Source organism: Urocampus carinirostris, chromosome 8 (assembly GCF_059441175.1).
Source record: "Urocampus carinirostris isolate Australia breed hairy pipefish chromosome 8, RoL_Ucar_1.0, whole genome shotgun sequence".
NCBI classification, from domain to species: Eukaryota; Metazoa; Chordata; class Actinopteri; order Syngnathiformes; family Syngnathidae; genus Urocampus; species Urocampus carinirostris.
This window is the reverse complement of record NC_142356.1, coordinates 28,036,906-28,061,335: the sequence shown is the minus strand read 5'-3', so window position 1 is coordinate 28,061,335 and position 24,430 is coordinate 28,036,906. Positions and strand designations below refer to the sequence as shown.

The following is a 24,430-nucleotide window of genomic DNA, read 5'->3' as shown; positions in this document are numbered from 1 at the left end:
TCATATGCACAGTAAAGAAGCACAATTCCCTGCACGAAGAAAGATTTACTTAGCTGTCCACACAGTTGCCAGCGTAAAAATAGAAACAAAGAAACTACTACATGCATACATAAAATAATATTACAAATATGAAAAGGATAATAATACAAGATTAACTCAAGATGAGTGAAGGCGAAAAGATAATGACAAAAGACTGGCTATCGGCCATTGTGATGTCTATGATGTCTTTGATGTCTTTCTTTAAAAAACCTCGGTAAATTAGTGAATAATATGTCAAACGTTAATATTCTATAGAAATGATCAATTCTGCTTATCTTTTCTTGTCTGTCTATCTATCTATCTATCTACCCTGGTCATATCCCTCGAGAGGGGTGAACGACAGCAAGACAAACACATACACAAAAAAAAAAGAAAAAGGAGAAAAATACCCCAAAAACCCCCACAAAAATTTTGACCATGGCCAACCCAAATGCCCAAACTCCCAAACAGGTTAAGCACCTCGGCACCCAAGTTGGTCAGGCTTCCGTCCCTCCAGATGAAACGGGACACAAGACAGCTTTGACTGGTTTACCCCTGCCGCATCATACGGGTGCCCTGCCCATCCCTTAGAAGACGTCCAAACATTCCACTATCCTTTCACGACACCTTTCCACTCATTCCTATCAACAACAAGAGCTCTAACCTCCACTATATTTAGTCCTCTTTCCTGTAGTGCACTCATAACACCATCATTCGTTATTCTTGTTATGAAATTAAAAAAGAATCCTGATTGCAGTGCTGGGATCGAGCCTTTTATGGGAAGTGCTTACAGCCATTAACTATCTGGGAAAACCATTTTATTTTTCTCTAACGATTGTTTTTCTACTGCACACAGCTAAACTGTACTGTTAGCTTGATAGATCACAGCTTGGTGTTGTATGTTTTTTTATTTTCTAGTGTGAAATGTTTCAATATACCCTAAATTCCAAGCGAATGTAGAGCAAATGATGAATCATCCATCATACACTAAGAAATAAAAACAAAAGGAAACACGGAAAAGCATGACCCTTCCTCCCCCTATCAAGTTCCTCCCCATTCCTCCTACCTAATGTGTTGTGCACCAAACAGCTTTGCTAAACACCTGGACCACCGGGGGAGCTACGTCAGAATGCTCTTTCTGGACTTCAGCTCAGCCTTTAACACCATTATCCCGAGATCCTGGTGGAGAAACTCACACACCTAGGACTCTCTCCCTCCACTGGATAATGGACTTCCACTCAAACCGCCCACAGTCCGTGAAACTCGGTAACCACGTCTCCCCCACCCTAACACTGAACACTGGCTCCCCCCAAGGTTGTGCACTGACCCCCCTGCTTTTTACCCTCTACACCTCCGACTGCTCACCGACCCACCCCACAAACACAATCATTAAGTTCGCCGACGATACCACCTTGATCGGCCTCATCTCTGAAGGGGACGAGGCGGCGTACAGGGATGAGGTGGAGTCACTGTCAACGTGGTGTTCGGAAAACCACCTCATACTGAAACCACAAAAACAAAAGAACTGATACTGGACTTCAGAAGGAATGGCAGGAATCCAGCACCACTCATCATAAAAGGAGACTGTGTAGAGAGAGTCCACTCCTTCAAAATTCTGGATGTGCACATCTCCAACGACCTCTCCTGGTCTGCAAACACCAGAGTGGTGGTAGGGAAGGCCCAGCAGCGACTGCATTTCCTGAGAGTGCTCAGAAAAAACATCTAAAACAGCAGCTGCAGGTGTCTTTTTACAAAGCCACAGTGGAGAGCATTCTAACGTGCTGCATTACGGTGTGGTATGCTGGGTGCACAGCAGCAGACAGGAAAACGCTCCAGAGGGTCATCAAAACAGCCCCAAAAAATCGTCGGTTGCTCTCTGCCCAGTCTGGAGGACATTGCCTGCTCTCGCTACCTCAGCAGAGCAGAAAACATCATCAAGGACTTTTTTCACCCCGGCCACCACCTCTTCGACCTGCTGCCTTCCGGCAAGCGCTACAGGTCACACAAAACAAATACAAACAGACTCAGAGACAGTTTCTTCCCCAGAGCCATTACCACCCTCTTGCAAAAACACTACCTCATACGAACGTAAAATGGTACTCAATTTTATGTTTCTTGCACGTTGACTGCACTATGTTTACTGCTCACCTTGCACAATGTTGACCATTTTTTTACACTATGATGACTATTTTTTGCACCAAATGCATATGTTGACTATTTTTTGCACTATGATGACTATTTTTGCACCAAATGCATAATTGCACAAACCCTTACGATACCAACTGTATTACCATACCAAACTGTATGTAACATCCTACATGCCGACATTTCTTGTATAAATATTGTGTAAATTATAACTATAACCTTATCCTCCTTGTTTTATGACCTTATCTTCTCTGTTCCTTTATCTTCTTGGCTTTTTTACCTCACTGTGAGTATGTGAAACTAGAGTGTCATGCCCAATTTTGTTATCACAATATGTTAACCCATTTTGTAACAATGACAATAAAGGTATATTCTATTCTATTCTATTCTATTCTATTCTATTCTAAAAGGAAGAGTAGTAAAGCAGATAAGTGTGGCGTAAAAACAGCATAAGGGCTCTTTTGTACTCAGTGGGGCATTGTTAACACATACTTAACAGAAAAAATATTTAACTTTCAACTAGTAAGCACACCTCAAAAGCACACCACCTTTTAATAGCAAGCTATAATTTAAGAAAATAAAATATAGAAAACAAAGTACAAATTTCCATTTATGAATGGCACTTTAAACAAAATACTTTTGTAAGTTGAAGTGGAAGTCAACTGTTAGAATATGGTAAGTGTCATAGCTTACTGTCACGGTTATGAACGTTTTCCAGTGATATCTCTAATTATTCTTTTAAATCGTCACATTCATATTGTAATGAAGTTATTCATTTTGGCATGATTAATGCACTTTATGATATTCCATATATTAAAATGTAGTTATTTACATATTTACTTTGTCTCAAGGTATCCATTCATTTAGCAGTTATACGGTCTCAACATTATTCTAAGTGGTGTTTTAATTTGATGTTGGAAAGATACCTTGGGTTTTATCAAATCACCTGCAGGGTTGAGTTGCAGGACCAAATTTTAGGACAACGCCTTTTTACTTCAGAAATATTGTTGCCTTCTTGTGGATATTATGGGGAAAACAAAAATATGGCGTAAAAACTGCGTTTATCTTCTTTCAGCGTGTTGAGAAGTTCAACTTTAACGTCAATGAAAACATTTTACTCTGCCTTTTGGTGCTTACTTTGCCTCAACGTATCAATTAATTCAGCAGTTATACAATCTCAATGTGGTTCTAAGCGGGGTTTTGATTTGATGCTGGGAAAGAGGCCTTGGGTCTTATCAAACCACTGGCAGGATTCAGCTGCGGGACGAAATTTAAGGAAAACGCCTTTTTACTTCAGAAATTTTGTTGCCTTCCTGACGATGATATGGGGAAAACAAAAATACGGCGTAAAAACTGTGTTTATCTTCTTTAAGGATGTCGAGAAGTCTTACTTTAACGTCAATAGGAAACATTTTCCTCTGCCTTTTGGTGCTTTTGTCCATCCAGAGTGTTTTGTTTACATGGTGGATTTTAGATAAAGTTGAAATTGAAAAAGATTTGCGTGTACTTAATGTAAGTTATTCGAGCTGTTTGTGTACAGCTGATACCGCAATCTTATTGAGGCACAGCCAGAAAAGGGACAGGGCGACTGTTCAGCCAATTAGCCGAAACAGGACACAGCGCACAATGAAAATCCACAAATCAGCGAAACCGCGTAAAGTAAACTGTGATACAGCGAGGGATTACTGTATTTTTTTCTTAAACCTTCAGTTCAGTGGGGCAAATTCAGAAGCCTGATGTGCTACGTGTGGCACCCAGGTCGTAGTTGGCCCACCCCTTACCTAATTGGTTACATTGAAAGGCTCTGTTGCGTACTACAAAAGGGGGGAGTTGGTGTAGGTGGTGGAGATGGTAATGGAGGAGGGGGCTGATGCCGCAGGGTGGCAGCTATGTTTCTCCCTCAGTGCTCATAGAAAGGCAGGCTGCTCTGGCTTACATAATGTCCACATGTACACATCTGACCGGGCTAAGAGAGTTTGGAGTCTGGGGGAGGGGGGTTCCTCCCATGGAGAGGTGAAGGATGATGATGATGATAACGGTTATGGTGATGATAACAATGCTTCTTGATAAAAAATGTATCCGAATTAAACACTGACTGCATGATATGAGTGGTAATAAGTAATAGGGTTTGCATGTATTCCCCGTGCTTGCGTGGGCTTACTTCTCTTATTACACCATCCCTTGATCTAAAACCTACATGAGTGCAAGGAAAAACTCAAAAACCTCAACAAGGGAGAAGGAAAACACCAAGAGGATAAATGCACCAAAGTAGTTCAAATGTAATATTTATTTTACACGATTTTAAAGCCTTTGCAACATCCATTGCAGTTTAGTCATCCTGGAAGGGAGATTAGTTCATGTGCGTTCCCTTCTCAAGGTTTCTTAATTTCCTTATGTTAAGGTTTTAAGTGTGGGCATCACAGCGGCACAGTTCTGAGGTCATGAGATCGAACCTCCTGTGTGGAGTTTGCATGTTCTCCGCGTGCTTGTGTGGGTTTCCTCTGGGCACTCCGGTTTTCTCCCAAATTCCAAAGACATGGATGTCAGGTTAATTGGTCTGTCCAAATTGTCTCTAGGTGTAAATGAGCGAGTGAGTTGTCCGTCTCTGTGTGCCCTGCGACTGGCTGGCAACCAGTTCAGGGTGTCCCCTGCCCACAGCCCGAAGATACCTGTGACAGGCTCCAGCATCCCCGCAACCCTACTGAGGATAATGGGTGCAGATAATGGATGGAAATAGAGAGAAGAGAAAAAGACAAACTGAAAAAAGAGTAAGAGGGAAACAGAAAGAAAGATAAAAAGTTTGTGACAAAAAAGAGAGAGTGAAAAATAGAAGAAAAAAAAGAGAGAGAACGACTCAGGGTAAGAGTAAGAGTAAGAGTAAGAGTAAGAGTAAGAGTAAGAGTAAGAGTAAATGAGTATGAGTATGAGTATGAGTCTAAGTCTGAGTATGTGCATGTGCATGTGCATGCGCATGTGCATGCGCATGCTTATGCGTATGCGTATGCATATGCGTATGAGTAAGAAAGAGACTCAAAGGGAGCCGGCCTCTTATTGATAGAGAGCCTGCTCACAGAGCCAATTTGTTTGCGAATGACTCATCACTACAGAGTGCTACTGACACAAATATTTCTCTTCAGAATGTCACTTTTAATATGCCGAAAGTTCAAGAAAGGCATTTGCTTCAGGATGACGCAGTTTTTGCCTAAAATGAAAGTCGTAGTCCCTCTGTGACAAAAATATGAGACAGGAGTGCAGCACAGATGGCTGACGTAAGCTGGAAAAGACCAAAGATAAGAGACTAACGCTAGCTTTTGTGTTGGCTATTTGGTTGAAGCCTGAGCTATTTAGCGGTAAGGACGGCTGTCACACTCTCTTGGTCTTTTCCCTACAGCATTTGCAGTGCATCTGCTTGGGCCAAATGTAGGTCAGCGGACACCGAATGCACTCGCCTGACACGCAAGATGACCAAAGATGAGAAAGCGCAACCTCTGAAGTCGAACGCCATAGTTTCCGTGAATGCTGCTTACTTCAGGTTTTGAAGTGATTTTAAAAAAGATATAAGAAAAACAGGGCGGTGCGGCAGCTGAGAATGAGTGCGTCAGCCTCACGGTGCAGAGGTTGAATTCCAGCAAACGGCCACCCCATGCAGAGTTTGCATGTTCTCCCAGTGCCTACAAGGATTTACCTCCAGGCACTCTGCTTTCCTCCCTCACTCCAAAAACATGCATGCAGGTTGTTTGGGGATCCAAATTGAGTGAATTGTCTGCCTTTGTGTGCACTGGCAAACAGTTATGGGTGTCTTCTGCCCACTGCCTGAAGATGGATGGAATGGTCTCCAGCACCCCCGTAACCCAATTCAGAATAAGTGGTGCAGAAAATGGAAAATGGAATGGATTAAAAAAAAAAAGTAAACATAAAAGCAAACATTTTAAGGCATTTAAACAGTTACGTGCCCAATATGTGGTTCAAGTCAGCAAAAGATGGCAAATTGGAGAATGTCACAGATAACACAGTTTGTCAGACCAATACTCATCTTGGGTTTTCATCAATACTAATAACCACATTATTACAAATATTTTTTGTACTGAAGAAATAACAGGAGGGTGGATTTTGTGTTCAAATAAAAAACATTTTTGGTGAGTTAAGTGTGGCTATATTCCCAAGTAGTATTGTAATTTTACGAGGTCACCAGCATAATAGCCTGGGCTTTGGGTTGCCGGGGACTCCACTTTAGCGAGGTTGTTGGGGCCCTGGTTTCTTGAAAAAGCACAAAGCAGCCACTAAGCAGTGCCAAAGAGTAGTATGACTGCATTTATCTCCCAAGCCGATTGTAAACAAAATCAGATGTTTATTGGTATTCCCGATTTGGGTGCGTGTGTTTGCATTTGGCATATAGCCTCCTAAATGGCTGAACCATTTTTCGTGAAAAAAATCATACAATTGTACTTTAGGGCTCTGGGAGTGTTTTTAGCTAAGACTGTGTCAAGGCTCCTCCAAAGAATACCAACAAAATCCATAAAGATCCGCTTTCCTGTCCAAGGGGCTCTGGGGCTGCATACGGCCATGCGAGCATGGGAGAGAACATGCAAACCACACACGGAGGACGGTAGCTGGAAATGAACCCTGGATCTCTGAACTGTAAGGTGGGCGTTCTAACGACAACACACTCAAAATGTTTAATACAAAACATCACGTCGATCCGCATGGCAGATAATTAGAAATATAAACATATTAAATTTACTAACCCCCGCAAAAAGCTCGTTGGTATTATGTGGTCTCTACATTGTGTTCTTGAATTAGGGATCATGCATCCTCCAACTCCATTGTCAAACGTTTTTCCGTGGGGGCAATTTTTTTTTATGTTCTAGCTTGTTGACCACTTTCCACGCTGATAGGCTATAAGCGCAAAAGTTTGATTTGATATATCCTTCACCGTATTTTCAGTTGGCGGGAATCCTTGTTGCCTACACCACCCGACAGGCAAGTGCGAACCACACTTATTTTCATTTAAACGCACCGCCTCAAAACCCGGCAGTTCAAGTAAAGTCTGAAATAGAGCAGTGTCAGTAAAACAATAATAGGTAGAGAAATAATTAAACTTATCTGTCTTTTTTTGCGGCCCAATACCAAACTACCCACGGCTCGGTCCGTCTTTTTGTGGTTGCCGACCACTGATCTAGATCCAATGATCACACAGTGGATTTTGGCTTGCTATAGATAATATCATTATCATTATTATTAGTAATGTTATTATTTGGCTGGGCTGGCCGTGAGAATATTGTCAGGCATTAAACCTGTCTGTGGTACAGAAATGGTTACAGACCACTATAGGTAAGATCGTGGCTAAAAAATTCAGCCCGACCCGGCGCGAGTCACGGGTATACTAACCCGAACCCGCCTGAACCTGACGGATTGAGTTTATTTGATAACTGAGCCCGAAATAAACCTGCAGCGGAACTGTGCGTTTCGGCTAATAATAATAATAATAATAATAATTTCCTTTGTATTGTCATTCTTTGTAACAATGCACACAGAACGAAATGTCGATACACCTGACCCGTTGTAGCGAGCCGATGCAGCCGCAGCCAACAGAGGGCGCCGCCATTTAATCTACACAGCTTGGGGTTTACTTGGGAGCGAGTTCCTCAAACCAAGTGAGCACTGCACATCGTCTAAATGGCGCAGTTGTGCACATTTCGACGACCTGCAGTGAACGAAAGCGAAAGTGAACCTAAAAGAATTGACACAAAAAAAAATCAGATTCTGCAGACTAAAAGCTGCAAATAGTGAAATGTTTGGCTGAAAAGCAGAGAGAAAGTTTGTAAAGCTTGAAATGACATCTGATGTTAGGAAGAGGAGAGAGAAGTGGCGCATCTTTTACCCCAACACAGAGGATGAAAGTTTTTTTGGATCAAGAAATTCGGAGTTAAACTGAAAGTTTGGTAAGCATGTTCTTTATCTAAATAATGACTTGAGTAGAAGTAAGTGCATTCTGTGCAGATTTTCCATTAAGGGGGAAAAAAAAAACCGCAAGAGAGAAGCCCAGCCGGCCCGACTCAATGATTGACATTTTAACCCTGAACCCGGCCCAAGATCTTACCTCTACCGATAACAATGTTTGGTTGTTTGGATGGTTGGTTTGTTCCCTTAACCATTAGGGGCAGCATTTTCTATGGTGTGTCTGGGGCAAGTACAGCCTGGTGGCACCCATCCCTCCCCTGGCCAATATGTTTTTCCAGCCGGCCTGGAACCAGGAACCTTTCGCATGCCAGGCAAACATGCTAACCACTGCTTTTGAACATGCATTGCAAAAATTTTAAAAAGTTCTGATCTCTCACTCCCAAGTTGAATTTCTGAATGGGTCGGGGGACACCCATGTGGTGGTCCACGCCAGACACCCCACTCATGTTTTTCGTCACGGCGTCTATCCGCCACGGACCAGCTGTCTGGCCTCAACAGGGATGTACAAACAGATGGGTTGGGAAGACACCAGGGAGGACGCCGGGGAGGGCGAGAGGAGCTTTGACCCACATAAAGCAGCCGCCTGCCAGTATTTATAGACCAAAGTGTCCTAATTGGTGGGCCGCTGGGATACAGCGAAAAGCTCACTACCCTTCTTCTTGCCCTTCACCTCCCTTAAACTGTACCCTCTCGTCACGCAGTACTCTTCCTCGTTGCCCTTTTGTGGTCCCGCACAGCCTTGCCCATCAACACCAGCTTCATGTTGATGGCTCTCAAATGACTTTGAACTTGAAAAGTTTGCTAGCAAAGGTCTGCTGAGGTTTTATCAATTCATTCATTTTCCAAACCACCTGTCCTCGTTAAGGTCGTAGGGGTCCTGGAGCCCATCCCAGCTGAAGTTGGACAGCGGGCAGGGGACATCCTGGACTGGTTGCCAGCCAATACATAGCACACAGAGACGGACAGCCATTCACCCACACGTTCATTCCTAAGGACCATTTGGAGTCACGAATCAACCTGGCACGCATGATTTTGGAATGTGGGAGGAAACCAGTGTTGCCGGGGGGAAAACCACATGCAATCTTCACACAGGAAGCTGAAATTAAACTCAGGACCTCTGCAGTGTGAGGCAGATGTGCAAACAAGTCATCCACCGTGCCGCAACTCTTGAGTTATTTATTTCTAATTTGTCAGTTATTTCCTCATTGTAGTAAGGTATGACATCCAATGACATGTTTGTAAAATGAAACATTGAAAACGTTAAGCAAACCTTTGTTGAAGGATGCACACTGGTTATCAACATTCGTAAGATAATAGCAAAATAATAATAATAATGTTGGCAATAATAATAATAATAGCAATAATTTGGATGATAACAAACATAATGATACTTTTTTATAATAAGATATAATTAAATAGTATAATAATAGGTAAATAAATGTCTGTGTAACAAAACGGATCGGGACTGTCTTGAAACGGGTCGGGACTGTCTTGAAACGGGTCGAAAAACAGGATTAGGAACTCATTTGCGTAGACGATCTGTCACTTTAATTGAGAAAGAAAAGTTGTCCAACACACAAACGGACCAAAAACAAAACAAAGCAGGCTCAAATGCAGGCAAACCTACAGACTAGGCATTTAACTGGACTAAACAGAACTTGCAGGAATCTCTCAGAATGTTACACCGAAGTGCAACAAAGTCCAACAAGCAAAGAAGAATAAACAGGTATCAACAAGTCTTCAACAAGGGTAAACAATGATCTGGCCAAGAGCAGTTCCAAAAGGCACGTTTAAGTACCCATAGGAGTAATCAGGAAAACGCAAGTCAGCCGGTGTCAAGGGGCGGGGCCAGCTGGGCACCATGACAACCGTGCAGGACATGACAGTCTGTCTCTCTCTTGCTTTCTATCTCTCTCTCTCTCTGTCTCTCTCTGTCTCTTTCTGTCTTTCTCTCTCTTTCTCGCTCTCTGACTCGCAGAGTTTCGTGAAAAAGCGCTGCTTTGCCATTAAAACAGCTTCTAGTGGCTTCACCTTTTCACAGTGTTAGTTTCCAGTTAGCTTTTTGTAGTCAGCATGTTTTGTCTGGCAGTGCCTCTTGATATTATATTCTTTGAAAACAGCCACAGCCTCATATCAAATTAGGCAGACGCAGTTGTCTCGTATTTCGGTGAAAAAAACCCTCCAATTTCCACTTGTCCTAGAAGCGACGGTCCTCACAGTAAACTTTTCTTTTTTTGTATTTACTGTCACCATGTGGAAATGGAGTATGCTAAAATTCTCAAAGAAAGCTCGCCAGGCTGGACTTTGGACATTTTTATGCATTATATATGCAATTTTACGCCAAACTGACGTATCAGAATGCAGATATAGTTCACGAGGACCAGACCCTGCGATATGCAAAGTCTGCGAAGTAGCGCAGCCTGAATTAAGAATGTCTGTTGAAGCTACCATTAACTGCAACTTCCTACTTTGTATAGTTTTAATAGAAGTAATTATATATGGACATTTAGGACCCATTTTCAAAGGAGTCACAATCACTATTTACGAAAACAACGGAAAAATCAGCAGAGTCGAATGTGTGTCAAATGAGTTGAACGTGCTTGCTCAGTATGAGATTTGTGAAGGCGGATGCTGGACAGCAAATCAGAAACATGGATTGGTGAATTCTGGGATTTGTGTCCCGTGTCTTATCTTCAGTTTATGCGTGTACATCTTCATATGACACCTAGGCACTTGCATGGACTTTTTAAAATGGATATTTTTTAACCAGCAAGGCACTGAGGCCACCAAGTACTAATCGCAATGTAGCAAAGAATTACAGTACTACTAAATTGATAACACATTGGACCGCCTTTGATGCAGATCAGGTTGGACTTACGTAGGAAGTACTCTGAAGCGTCGGCCTCATAGTCTGCGTCTTCCGGGAAGTGATCTATCTGTTTGCACATGCCTTTAAAAGAACCTGAAAGACACAAAAAGGAACGTGTATTTTCAAATCAAGGAAATGGCTCACAAACACGCGTCGTATTACTCGTGGATTCGTTGGCTCAATGTACACGTTTTTGCATAACCTTCGTCACCATTCTACAGTTGAATTTTCATCTTAGACCTCTTTGAAAGACTCAATTTATGATTTAACAGCAATCAGGACAAACTGCACAACAGTGAACAAAGTATACTGCATTCTTATCAGTTGTCCACAATTAAGTATTTAACATAAGGCGGACCAATTCGGTCTATAAACCGGCTGAGCTTTTCGCCTATAGTCGATTTGTTTATCACTTGTTAACAAATAGGTCGGGCAACTTGGCCGCCTCCTCATTTGACTAAAAATGTTGAAAAACGTTTAGGCCAGTATGACATCGACAATAAATATTGCCTCCTATCAAAGAGTGTCGGGATTAGACTTGCTCCCTATTTTGTCCCAAGTGCTATAAAGCAAGTTCAGAAAAAAGATGAAAATGAATGGATGTTGTTTGCTACTGGGGATGATGGATCCACAAAACTGAGTCATATATTTAGAACATAATATCATATTTTTTCCCGCCGAGATTCACTGCTGAGCTATTGATGTCTTGATTAAAACAAGACCTAGGCCAACAATGAAGGAAGTGAGAATAAAATCGAAAAAGTAGTCAGTTCATATTTGAATTTTAATGTTTTTCCTAAAACATCAGCATAAAAATTCAGGGATGTATTGATTTTCATTTCAATCCAGTGTCTTAAGTAGCTGCGGGGCCGAGGTGGGTAGAGTAGCCCCAAAAAATTACTCAAGTCAAAGTATTGTTTCTTCTGAATAGCATGTCTCAAGTACAATTAAACAGTAGTCATCCAAATAGTTACTTGAGTAAAAGTAAAAATGTACTTGGTGAAAAAAACTACTCAAGAACATATTTATTGATTTTTTTTTAAACAACCTTCAACGAGATCATCAAATCATCAAAGTTCATCTAATCAACAATACATTACAAGTCTCTGTTATTGTAAGTATGTGTACTCAAACAGTTTGTTTGGGTGAACCATCTACAGCGATATACACTGTGCATATAGTTCAGTAAAACAAAACAAGTTCCTAACCCTGCTCACAAGTGTCACCTGGTGGTTTTTATCTGAAATATTTTGCTTTCATGGCTTTATGTCAAAAAGGTTCCCGACATCAACCCTAGATGGCTCTTTAAAGATGCACTGGAAATGTAGTGAACTACTCCTTGTATTTAAAAAAAGACCATCATCCAGAGGAGTAAAATTAACATTGCTCGATTTTTTTAAATCAAACTTGCCGTTTTCATTGAAAATTCACATTTTGGGATTTGCTATAAACTGGTGTAGTAAAACTACAGAGGATTTTTAGTATTTGGTGGCTTTTAAATCATCTTATTGAAATATGTTACAAAAATGATACATAATATCTATCAAATATGAGCTATTTTACAGTTACATATAAGATACATGAATGAAATACGTCTACAAATAAGTGTCGTCTATGGAAACTGATGGGTTTGCAAGATAATGATATGCATTTTAAATAATTACTTGATTTAGAAAAAAGGTCTTCAACAGAAGAAATGTTCCGAGATAATTCCAAATATTAGCTGTTGAAACCGTATTGCGTGATGATATTCAGCCCAAATGTCAATACAGAAAGAAATCAAATGTCACGTTAATTGCTCAACACGGACACATTCTCATGTCCTACATTAACGCGTCTTTAACAGCGCCGTGCTGACCTCTGATTGGCTCGGGCCACTAAGGTCTCATTCCATTGGTGTAGATCACTGAGGGGAAAGGCTAAAAGGATAAATGAATGATTGAGGTGTCCTTGTGGGTCTCACAATAATAGCATGTGCTCTATGTTTAATAGCATGTCCATTATTTAACAGCGCACTGATATGATGATGATGATGATGATGATGATGATGATCACTTGGCTCTGCTCTGATATTGCAGGTGGAAGGCGGTTGTATTCGCTTCAATGCACCGCAGAGCAGAGCAATGGGAAGACGTGCACGGCACTAACAAAGACAGCGGCACACTTTGGAGGGTTATTAGAGTGCTTCTAATACACGTGCGAATAAACTCATCGATGATTGCACAATTAGCTCTATCCCGCTTTTCTTCCGTTAAACTTTTTATATTTTTTCAATTCAAAATACAGGAAATATATTTCTTTGATTATTGCATAATCACTGGAAGGATTATCATTGGATTCACAAATAATTTTTCCTGATAATCTCGTCGTGGTATACCCTCAATATGGTGCGTGGCTACGCTACTTTGTGAAAACGGATCGTGAATAATAATTTCTTCTGCAATTTAGCAAATGTTCCTCGGTCATGAAGTCACATACAACCCTCCCTCCATCGGCAACACTGCGCTGATAAAAACAAAGAAATAAGGCTGGCGTTTTTATATCTACCTTGTAAATGAAACACAATACAGTCACGGTGGGACTGTCTTAAACACAGAGTACGAGATGCGCAATATCTATTGATATTCCGATATTCTTCTTACCGTGTATACTCGCATCCAAGCCCTATTTGTAACTCTAAAATAAAACACTGAAATTAGGGGTCAGTTTATATGCGTTTTTGGTTGTTTGTCACCAAGTGCGAATAGTAAGTGGCACAATATGCAGGAACAACGATATCAGTGGGGCAAACGTGAGCACAGAAATGACGTAAAAGAGTGCTGAATATTGTTTTATTTTTTGCAATTCACCATGTCTGGAGAAAACAAGAAAAAAATCCTGGACATTACTCAGAAATCAAGAATGACATATTCAAGAGGTTGGAAGACAAAAGACAAAATGATAATGGAATATCTCCTCTCAGGATTGCACAGGCCAAGAAATATGATGGCTTCACCTGGTTGGTGTACATGTTTTCTTATATTTCTTTTATCTTGTGGTTATTTCTATAGTTTTAGGCGGTTAGCTTCAATGTGAGTATATAAGGTAATTTGTAACTAAATACCAGTAGTTATTTTAAGAGTAATGCGCCACTTTCAGTGTCAGTCAAGTTCTCCCATCTCATCTCATCTCATTAGCCGTACCGCTTATCCTCAGTAGGGTCGCGGGGGGCTGGAGCCCATCCCAGCAATCATCGGGCAGTGGGCAGGGGACACCCTGAACTGGTTGCCAGCCAATCGCAGGGCACATAGGGACAGACAACTCAATCGCTCATTCCCACCTAGGGACAATTTGGACCGGCCAATTCACCTGAAATGCATGTCTTTGGAATGTGGGAGGAAACCGGAGTGCCCGGAGGAAACCCACGCAAGCACGGGGAGAACATACAAACTCCGCACAGAAAGTCTGGAGCTGGATTTGAACCCACGACAGGTAGTCAGTCAGTCAAGTTATTTCTATTAAATTCACTTGAAATATCCCAGTAATCTGGGGGTAACACAATTATTTTTTGAATGAAATAACTATTAACGTAACTAATTGACTTTTTTCAGTGACGTTCCCAACACTGGGGAGAAACAATACAATGGCAAAACACCCATACGGTACAATACTGTATTCACCAGTTTGAATAATGCACAAGCCTTGACCGGTTTCCATAAAAAGCGCGGCATCATATTTGTATGCGTTTCACACCTCAGGAGGCTGCTAAGTTGTCGCCACATTCCCGTCCCGCGTCGGACAAGTCGCCCACGTGAACGCTTCTAAATTCTTTATACAAAGTGGCCTTTTGTGGCTCGCTGCCTTGGGAAAACACGACAATGGTTTACTCCACCGAACACAGCCTTGTAAATGTGTATTTGGAACTGCAGCTCCGTCAAAACAAAAAGATTTTTGCCTGGATGTTTAGAATGTGGGTAGCACAGCGGATGAGTGGTTTGCGCGTGTGTGGCACAGTTCTGAGGTTATGGGTGCAAATCCAGCTACCAGCCTTTCTGTGCAGAGTTTGCATGTTCTCCCCGTGCTCACATGGGTTTCCTCCGTCACTGCGGTTTACTCCCACATTCCAAAATCATGCATATCAGGTTAATTTGCCCGTCCAAATTATCCCTCGGTGTGACTGAGCCAGTGACTTGTCTGTCCCTGTTTGCTCTGCGACTGGCTGGCAAACAGTTCAGGGTATCCCCTGTCCACTGCCCAAAGATAGCTGGGATGGGCTCCAGCACTCACGCGACTCTACTGAGGATAAGTGGTGCAGATAATGGATGGATGTTTGGGTTTTTTTTTTTTACTGAATGAAGAGCAAGAGAACAGTTAAACTACAACTATTTTTTATTTGGAAAAACCAAAAGTCTTTTACCGGACTAAGAGCCTTTGAGCTTTTAACCAATCTCAAAAGCAAGGGACGTGACGTCTTTGCCACAAAGTTTGGTTTTCAACAAAAATTGAAAGCTGGAAGTGATGCAAAGTGTAATGCAATGCATATTGTGCAATGTGATACTGAAAATTGCAAAAGTCAAGTCATGTCAAGTAATGTTTATTTGTATAGCCCTTAATCACAAGAGGCCTCAAAGGGCTGTACAGACTACAAACTACTGTTACACCATCCCCTGATCTAAAACCTACGTGAGGGCAAGAAAAATCTCAAAAACCTCAGCATAAGGAAAATGAAGAAACCTTGAGAAGGGACTGCACATTAGGAAATCACACTTCCAGGATGACCAGGCAGTAATGGATGTTGCATTAACAAACGATAAAATATAATAAAAAAATAAATACAGTATAATATAAAAGAAAAAAGAAAAAAAGAAAACAAAAAGGATGACCAGGTTGACATGGATGTAGCATTAACAAACAATAAACAGACATTGTCAACATGAACAAAATAGTTTTTCCCCAGATGTTTTGGAATTGACATCAGAATTTTCACAGGCTGCCCCCCACCATTGCCGGGTTTCAGTTAGTCTCTGAAGGATGACACTTTACACCAAAAAAAACTACGGCGACCAGATGACGAATGTGTTAAATCTGAGACAGATCAGGAGGCTTCTCCTGCTACTAGTAACCATGAAAACAAGTACACCCCTACCCAGAAAACAGCCAGGCTGTACTTGCCCTAGACACAACACAGAAATAGGGATCCATGAACCTTAGCATAAAAACTTTAAGTCTAACTTCCCTCGGAGTCGAGCTAGTAGAGGAATGAACCAATCTTAGTTTATATTTATTCTTTTATTATTTAAGGTTTAAAAAGTAAAACTATAGTGTTTGGTACTTATCGAGAAAAATGAATCCATCCACCCATTACCTGCACCGCTTATCCTCAGAAGGGTGGCGGTGGTGCTGAAGCCCATCCCATCTTCGGGCAGTGGGCAGGGCACATCCTGAACTGGTTGCCAGCCAGTCACAGGGCATAGAGAAGAATCAATTTTATAAAAAGAAACAATATCATCCATCATTGCATTTAAGATACATAAAAACCTACCATGGGTAGGTTAAAGAGACACTGCAATATTCAACAACTAGTTGCTGTGTTGTGTAGTCCAAACGAAAACGAGTGCAACAAAGCACAAAGACAAATACTAACTAAGGAGACTAAAGGTGACCAAAGCATATCATTTTTCCTTTTCACTTTTGCCCAGCCTTTTTTGGCCCTACTAGTACCCGTAACAGCAAGATGACAATCATGTCAGCTCCCTCTCTGTCAGCCTTATGTTGTGTTAAGTAAATATACCTTTATTTACCTATGACTATTTAAAAATGCTCATTTATACGATAGTTCATGTATTTTTGCCTATTATTCAAATCAATGTAATATCAAATCAATACATTTATTTATGTTATGAGGATTTTTATATCAAGACCATTTGTCTTTTGGGCCTGTTGAAAATTAAAGATAAAATAGAGATTGCCATATGAGAATAATGCTTAATTTTTCTGATCATACCGAATATATTTGTTAGGTTTTTAAGTAGTTTCAACGAGGGTCATTAGACTAAACGTGTCATTTTCGAAAAATTTCATCATTCGATCAGTCGAGCCCTCGGCTTTTAGCATACTTTTTTATTTGGGTATTATATTCGTTTGACTTTGACACCCCTGAATTGCAGTTTTTTTTCCTAAACCCACGAATAAATAAATAAAATATGGAGTCTATCTTTACTCAATTAAAAAAAAAAGTTTGTAATAAGTCAAATACTTCATAGTCATCATCGCGAGTGCCAATATTATTTGGAATTGGAAAATCAAATCTCCCCTTTCCATTGTTTTGACTCCACCCGGTGATGGTGTGATTCACAAAGGATGAAAAACACGATCTAGACGAGTTTTTGGTGAGTTTAGCTTCCGTTTCTCGTTGTAGTTTTAAAAGGTTACTTTGGGGCACTAAGAAAACTTACTACATAGTAACAGAGTATACTATTTGGATCAAATTTGAGATCTTATTTTAATATTTGATGCCTCTGTTAATCATAGTTTTACTGTATATTGTTACTTGACTTGACTATTTTCTGTGTAAATTCACAAGTTATTGTAACTAGCTCGGGTTACGCATAGTCGCCCCTTTTGTGTTGTCAAAGTTTATTCTTTCACACACAAAAAAAAGACTGAATATATTTATTTTGCAAAGGGTTTTTTCTCTCCCAAGATTCCTCGATTTCTTGGTCGAATGGAAATCTCTGTGACCTGAATGGTGAGCTATACATATAAAGAATCCAACAAGGATTTGATTCATCATTGATCTTCACATCAAGGTCATGGCAACAATTGATTCATTCCTTAGATCTTGACAGTGGACTGTTGAACTTTGAGAAACCACTGAAACGAGTGATTTTGGATTCCCTGAATTGGAATGATCAGAATTGTGTTTTCTTTTTTCTCATGTGATGAACCTTCTTGCCATTAATTTGAATTGTCATTGACATTTCAAGTGTTTTAATTTACAGATGAAAAGTACAGCGTGAGGTGGAGGTCAACCCAAATCTTACTAGATAGTAATAACAGTAATAATGTTTAGTCCAGTAATTGGGTTTCATAAAGCAAATGAGCAAAAAATGTGCAGTTTTTTTTTTTAGCTTTGTAGCTATCTATCTTCGGACATTTGTAACTATTTAGCAAGCTATCTATCTAGATTTTTACAATTTTTTTGCATTCTAGCGAGCTAACAGTTTATCTTTTTTTTTACTATTTTAGCTAGCTATCTTGGTCCAATTTAGTTTTTTCTGAGTGTGAACTTTACAACATTACTATCATTCAAATAATCATGTTTGGCATTTGGATTCTATGTAAACCAAGTTACACCTTATTTTGTTGTTGTAGTTGTGCTCTGTACAGCCCTTTGAGACCATATGTGATAAAGGGCTATACAAATAAATTTGACTTGACTTGCATATTATTGAATGACTTCAAATTCAAATTCTGCATAAAAACACGTTTTGGGGCCATAATAGGTCTTTCAACAGAAATTAGAGTACAGTAGATGATTTGTCATTAAACTAATAGAAAAATACAACAGAGTTGTTACACCAAGATTGACCAAATGCAGAATTTCTCATCTAAAACCTTAAACCAAATAGAAGTGTTATTTTACAATCATTTATGTTAAATGTTGTCAACTGTCTTGTCCATTGTTCATTACATTCACAGCTTTTGTTTAAATTAACTTTGACTATGGTGTTTCCTTTAATAATTGTACCAGTCCTCAAACCTAGAACTAGTCCAGTCTTCCCTCTGCTTAACAGCATAAGTGCTACAGTATAGTTCGACCTAATGCCAAAAGCGCCTTTTCACAAAAGACAAAAGCTAAAACAAATGGAGAATGACACGTCACGGCCGACCATTGGAGAAAGATATTGGTGGAGCGTAGCTAACACATCATTTTCTCTGTCCAAGCCGGTCACGCTGCTTCACCTTTGCTTAGCTTAGTCCAAATTTACTTCGACCTTGTTTGCCTTGATGGCGTTTGTCGGTTGGGCAGATGTCGGTTTTTATCACAGTAATCAATGCGCTACATCTTTTAATGTGTACATTGCTTTAATGTTTCCCTTATTTATGCCTTTTTAAAGGCTCCAGACGCTAAAAGGAATTGACATTGGCTGTTAAAACGGCGAAGGTGAAGTAGCCACAGGATATTTAAAGTGAATTTAATGGAAATAACTTGACTGACGCTGACCTCAGATTACTGAGCAAAGTAAACATTGAGATAACCTATAAAGCAGGAAAAGCATACGATGTAGGAATGGTTTTGTTTCCTGTTGCTTTAAAAGGTAGATTGTGTCATATTTGACCCCTACACGTTGCTGTATTGGGTAGTGCCACCAAAAACAAGTGCTACAAAGCACTAGGAAGAATAATAACTACAAAAGTTCCAATCATGTATGTCAGTGGTTCACAAATGGGACTTGTAAGTTTAAAAATAAATATATTATCAAATATCCATTATTTAATGATGCCATTATTGAAGAAATGTACCGTATACCAGACATGGGGACTTGAGACTTAGTGACTTGGACTCGAGTCGACTCGAGTCGCTGTTTTTATGACTTGTGACTTGACTTGGACTTGGCAATCTAAGACTCGGGACTTGACTTGTGACTTGACTTGCCCAAGAAAAAAATACTTGGGACTTACTTGGGACTTGAAGGTGAAGACTTGAGACTTACTTGAGACTTGCACATGTGTGACTTGGTCCCATGTCTGCCGTATACTGGAAACATATGGTTGGCCTGGAGAGGGATAGGCGCCACCAGGCTCTACTCGCTCAAGACAAACGACATGAAACGTTGCCCATACGACCCTTGTGGTTAAGGGATCCAACAAACCAATACTATACATAACACCAATGTTATATTCAGACAGAGCCCTAAAGGACACGGAGGGTTGTCATGATTACTGATGCGAGGCACCTGTGCCCGCTACTTTGAGGCAAACTGTCTCGGACTCTGATTGGCTCCCTGTCACTACGTAAACCCCCGTCTTTCTGTCACCTGTTGTCAGTCCGTCTGCAAACCTCAGTTCACGCTAGGCAAGCTTTTCAACCCTGACTCACTGCTGTTTTGGCCCCGTCTGTTTCCTGGCTTCGACCCATTTTCTGATCTTGACCACGTTTTTTGCTCTCCTGTCCGGGCTACTGACCTGTTTTTCCACTCCTGATCGCCCGCCACGGAAATACCACTTCCGCGTCTGAGCAACCTGCTCCCCACGACCAGCATTCTCCGGATCGTGTGTGCAATCCTTTCCCTTCTTCCCAATACAACTGAGAGAAACGTACGCAAGTGGGTCCTGTCCCTCTTCGGGTCTTGACAATGGTCAGAAATCTCCTCGGTGTATTTATTTGCAAAAGTTATGTATAGAAAAAGAGTCTTTGATTCAAACATTCAGAAGGATAACCTATATTTTGAGATATTTTGACACCAGTGATATTGATGTGCTCATTTACTATTATAACGGACTTAAGCAAATACTTCTTACTATTCCTTTTCGGACATGTACGTTATCATTGTTTGTTTGTTTTTTAACTTGTTTTGTTTGTGTTATGTTTGAAAGAAAGTATCATTCATTCATTCATGTATTAATTCAATGATCGACTACAAACTTCTGATGTAAAATTTTGCGATGACTTGGCCAAAAGACACTAGACTGTGCTTATTGGAAACAAAACTGTTTTTTTTTAGGATCATGAAAACATTTGGTGACGTGGCACGATAACATTTTCTGTGCATTTTTTTAACACACTGAAACCGCACTGATCTTAATTTGATCTGAACGTCATTAATTTCTCCATTGACTCATTTGAGTTTGAATTGATGGCAGCGAATTAAGTAAGAAGCCGCTTTATTGTGCTCAGAGCTCCTCACGGGGAGATCATAACGCCGACTTAACTGCTCGTATCTGTATCCTGGAGACATCACAAAGTCATATTATCTAACTCCAAGTTATCAATCATTGTTAAAAACGGTCACCTTGCATTAGATTTATTGTCAAAAATAGAATCATGACAAAAGCATTTCCTATTTTTGGGGTTGTGGCATTAAATTACCAGTGTTTACCAGCTCAGTAGCCTAGATGGTAAGGCGCCCGCTTTGAGACTGGGAGGTCGGTGGTTCGCGCCCCGGCCGAGTCATTCCTAAGACTTGTGGTGGTCGGCGGCGCCCTCTGTTGGCTGCGGCTGCATCGGCTCGCTACAACGGGTCAGGTGCAATCGACATTTCGTTCTGTGTACATTGTTACACAGAATGACAATACAAGGAAATTATTATTATTATTATTATTATTATAAAAATAATGTATGAATATGATAGTTAGGTACCTTCGCTGAAAATAGTAGGAAACATAGCTAGGGAAATTCTTAAAGATCATGAAATGGACTTTGCAGGGCTGGAATGATACTGTAAACCAACAAAAAAGTCCTGAAAAGACACAAGAAATCTGCTGGTTTGTTTCGAAGCAACTTTTGTCCTGGAAACATTTCCAAGTGGCCTGAAGTATAATATTGGGATAGTGTCCATTGTTCTGTTCAACATACAAATAGACTGGAGAAATATATGTCGCTACTATTTTAAACTTGTTGTCGTGTCATCGATATGACACCAAGCTAAGCCACCAAAGAAGGACCGTGACCACAGGGGAAGTGTTACTAAAGCTTTATTTTTCTTCTACATATGATGAAAACTGCAAAAATATAATACAATGCATTAATACCATGTGCCAATATAATCGCAAAAATATAGTTAATAAACCTAACATTTGTTAGAAATATTACAAGTTATAGTTGGTTGTACATCATACGAACACTTTTAAAAACATGTGGATTTGACATGCAGCCATTGCGTGACACTACTGTTGACAACCAGATCGCCGTACTGGAAGTAACACCCAAAACCCAAATTATTAAGAGTAACTTTTGGGGTTGCACTTCAAAATCTGGTGCGTATGGAAAAAAACTATATATTTTTGTGGCGCATAAACATTAAGGATGTTTCAAAGAAATTTATCCTCTGGAAATATCCATAATTAAAGCCAAAATATGCAGGGTACTAAGAACATACTGGGGATAAAAATGTCCCAAGGTGGTCCAAATGGTTTACATGGCAAAATCACATAAACACACTGAGCTTTGTCGTAGCGGAGGGTGTGTCAAGCTACAGTGCACACATCACAACAGGTTACAATTTGTGTGTTTGTGGGTCTGTGTCCGACTGCAATGGTGCCATTGCATCCAGGTGTGTGTTTTTTTTTCTTTGTGCGCCGTCAGCCATGTTTGACAGGTCCGGCCGCCACGAGAACGCCGGGAGGTTTGCCGTGTTGGGTGTGCGTAAGGAGCGAGGTAGGGGGTTACAAGTGTGAGTGAAGGGAGGTCTGGCTTAGTAGAAGGAGGTAGAAGATGGAGGAGGGGGGGGACTATGACTCATCCACTGCATGGGCCTCTGGCTCATTGCTCTGCCTTGCTGGCTCGCTGCATAGCAACGGCTGTTCAAAGGCTCATATAGGTCCATAGCAACCAGCGCTCATAGCGTAGTGGCCTATAAACACGCATTAAACTGGTCTATCTGTTCTATTGTGGAGGACGAAACTGAACTAAACTAAAGGCGCTTTTCCACTAAATGGTTGAAGCTGGACTCGCCTTGAGATTTTGGGTTTTCCATGATGAAAAAGTACCTGGTTCTTGGTCCCTGGCACCACTGTTGCAGGTACCTCCTTGATATAAGTTCCAAGAAATAGTCCCGCGGACTAAAACCTTACGTGGGTCAATGCTGGCCACTGATTGGTCGGGGACGTCAGTCACTGAATGGCAGGGTTGGGTAGGGTTACTTTTACTTGATTACTTTCAATTTCTTTTGGATTACTCCAATACCAAATATGCTAATAAACGACAAAATAAACTAAATATGAATAAAATGATGACTCACAACATGTGGTAAGCTTTCTCTCCTGGCTTTGATCTCTTTGATCTCCGGCAAAACGAACATAAAATGCGACAGAAACAAAATGAAAATAAATCCAAACAGCTTGCCAACATCATTTTTGACAGTCCATGTATTCCGTTACTCGCCAAGCCTGCACAAAATGTAGTAATTTTATTCATATTTAGTTTCTTTTGTCTTTTATTAGCATATTTGGTATTGAAGTAATCCAAAGTAATTGAAAGTAATCAAGTGAAAGTAACCCTACCCAACCCTGCTGATTGGTCAGAAAGGATCTTTTTCAAGAGCTGCATCCAAAACAAAGGTGCCATTGTGTGTCTGTGTATTACCTTAACACCTTACCGCTACTCGTTCTTGAAGGAATCCAACAGGAGGTTGACGGAACATAATTTAAGTGCTTCCAACTTCTGGATATTAAGCTATAGGGTAGGCTAACATCTGTAGCCTGTATTGTATGTATGTATTTCTTTTTAAGTGTTGAAGTCCCTCTTTTAATGTTTGCCAGATGTTTCATTTATATTTTTAAACTGGTGTTGTGATGCAGTGTTTGCTATTTTCCGTGGCCATTAGCAGATTGGATGGTTGCTTGGTTGGTAGAGTCGTAGGGGCACCATTTCCTGTGGCATGTCTTGGGCAAGAACAGCTGGGTGGTGTCTGTCCCTCTCCAGGCCAACATATGTTTCCACGCGGTCTCAAACTGGGGACATTTTGCGCGTTACTTGAATGTGCTAACCACTGCACTGGTTGGGTGGTTTGATCCCTTAAGCACTAGGGTCGTAGGGGCACCATTTCTTGTTGTATATCTTGGTCAGGTACAGCCTGGTGGCGCCTATCCCTCTCCTTTTCACACGGTCTCAAACCGGAGACATTTCTCGTGTGATGCATACTTTTGCAGGGCTTGGAAATGATTAGCACATTTACATCCAAAGTCATTTTTGTTGAAAGAGGTCATTTAGGTTGTGCGGTCACGCCACAAATTTGATTCAGCAGCATTATTTAGGAAAAATTGATCTCTAAAATCACAATTCAAAGAAGGTGGAATGTAATGTAAGATATAGATAAATAGATATTAAAATACAAGACGGGCGGCATGGCGTCTGGGTTGTTAGCGCACAGCCCAACGGCGCAGAGGTTCAGGATTCATGTCCACAGCCTCCCCGTGTGGAGTTTGCATGTTCTCCTGCATGGTTTTTCTCCAGGCACTCCAATGTCCTCTCACATTCCCAAAACATGCATGTCAAGTTAATTGTCCGTTCCAAATTGTCCCTAGGTGTGAATGAGTGAGTTGTATGTCTCTGTGTGCCCTGCGACTGGCTAGCAACCAGTTCAGGGTGTCCCCTGCCCATTGCCTGAAGTTAACTGGATGGGCTCCAGCAGCCCGCGACACTACTGAGGATAAGCGGTGCAGATAATGGATGGATGGATAAAATACAAGAGTGTGGCTTTGGCAATTTCGTGTCATGGTTTGACCCCAACAAAA

The 24,430-nt window shown here is 40.8% G+C and overlaps 1 protein-coding gene and 1 long non-coding RNA gene across 2 annotated transcripts in view; one reads left to right on the top strand and one right to left on the bottom strand.

Moving 5' to 3' along the window:
* cacng2b (calcium voltage-gated channel auxiliary subunit gamma 2b) overlaps positions 1 to 24,430 on the bottom strand; it is a 75,032-nt gene that overhangs the window by 31,819 nt on the left and 18,783 nt on the right. Inside the window, exon 2 of the mRNA XM_088342200.1 lies at positions 11,003 to 11,086. Coding sequence (XP_088198326.1) covers positions 11,003 to 11,086 — 84 coding nt within the window. The remainder of the gene's footprint in view (positions 1 to 11,002; positions 11,087 to 24,430) is intronic.
* The window catches only part of LOC148361503 (uncharacterized), a 49,294-nt gene that overhangs the window by 13,621 nt on the left and 11,243 nt on the right, over positions 1 to 24,430 (top strand). The gene's annotated exons all lie outside the window — the stretch shown is intronic.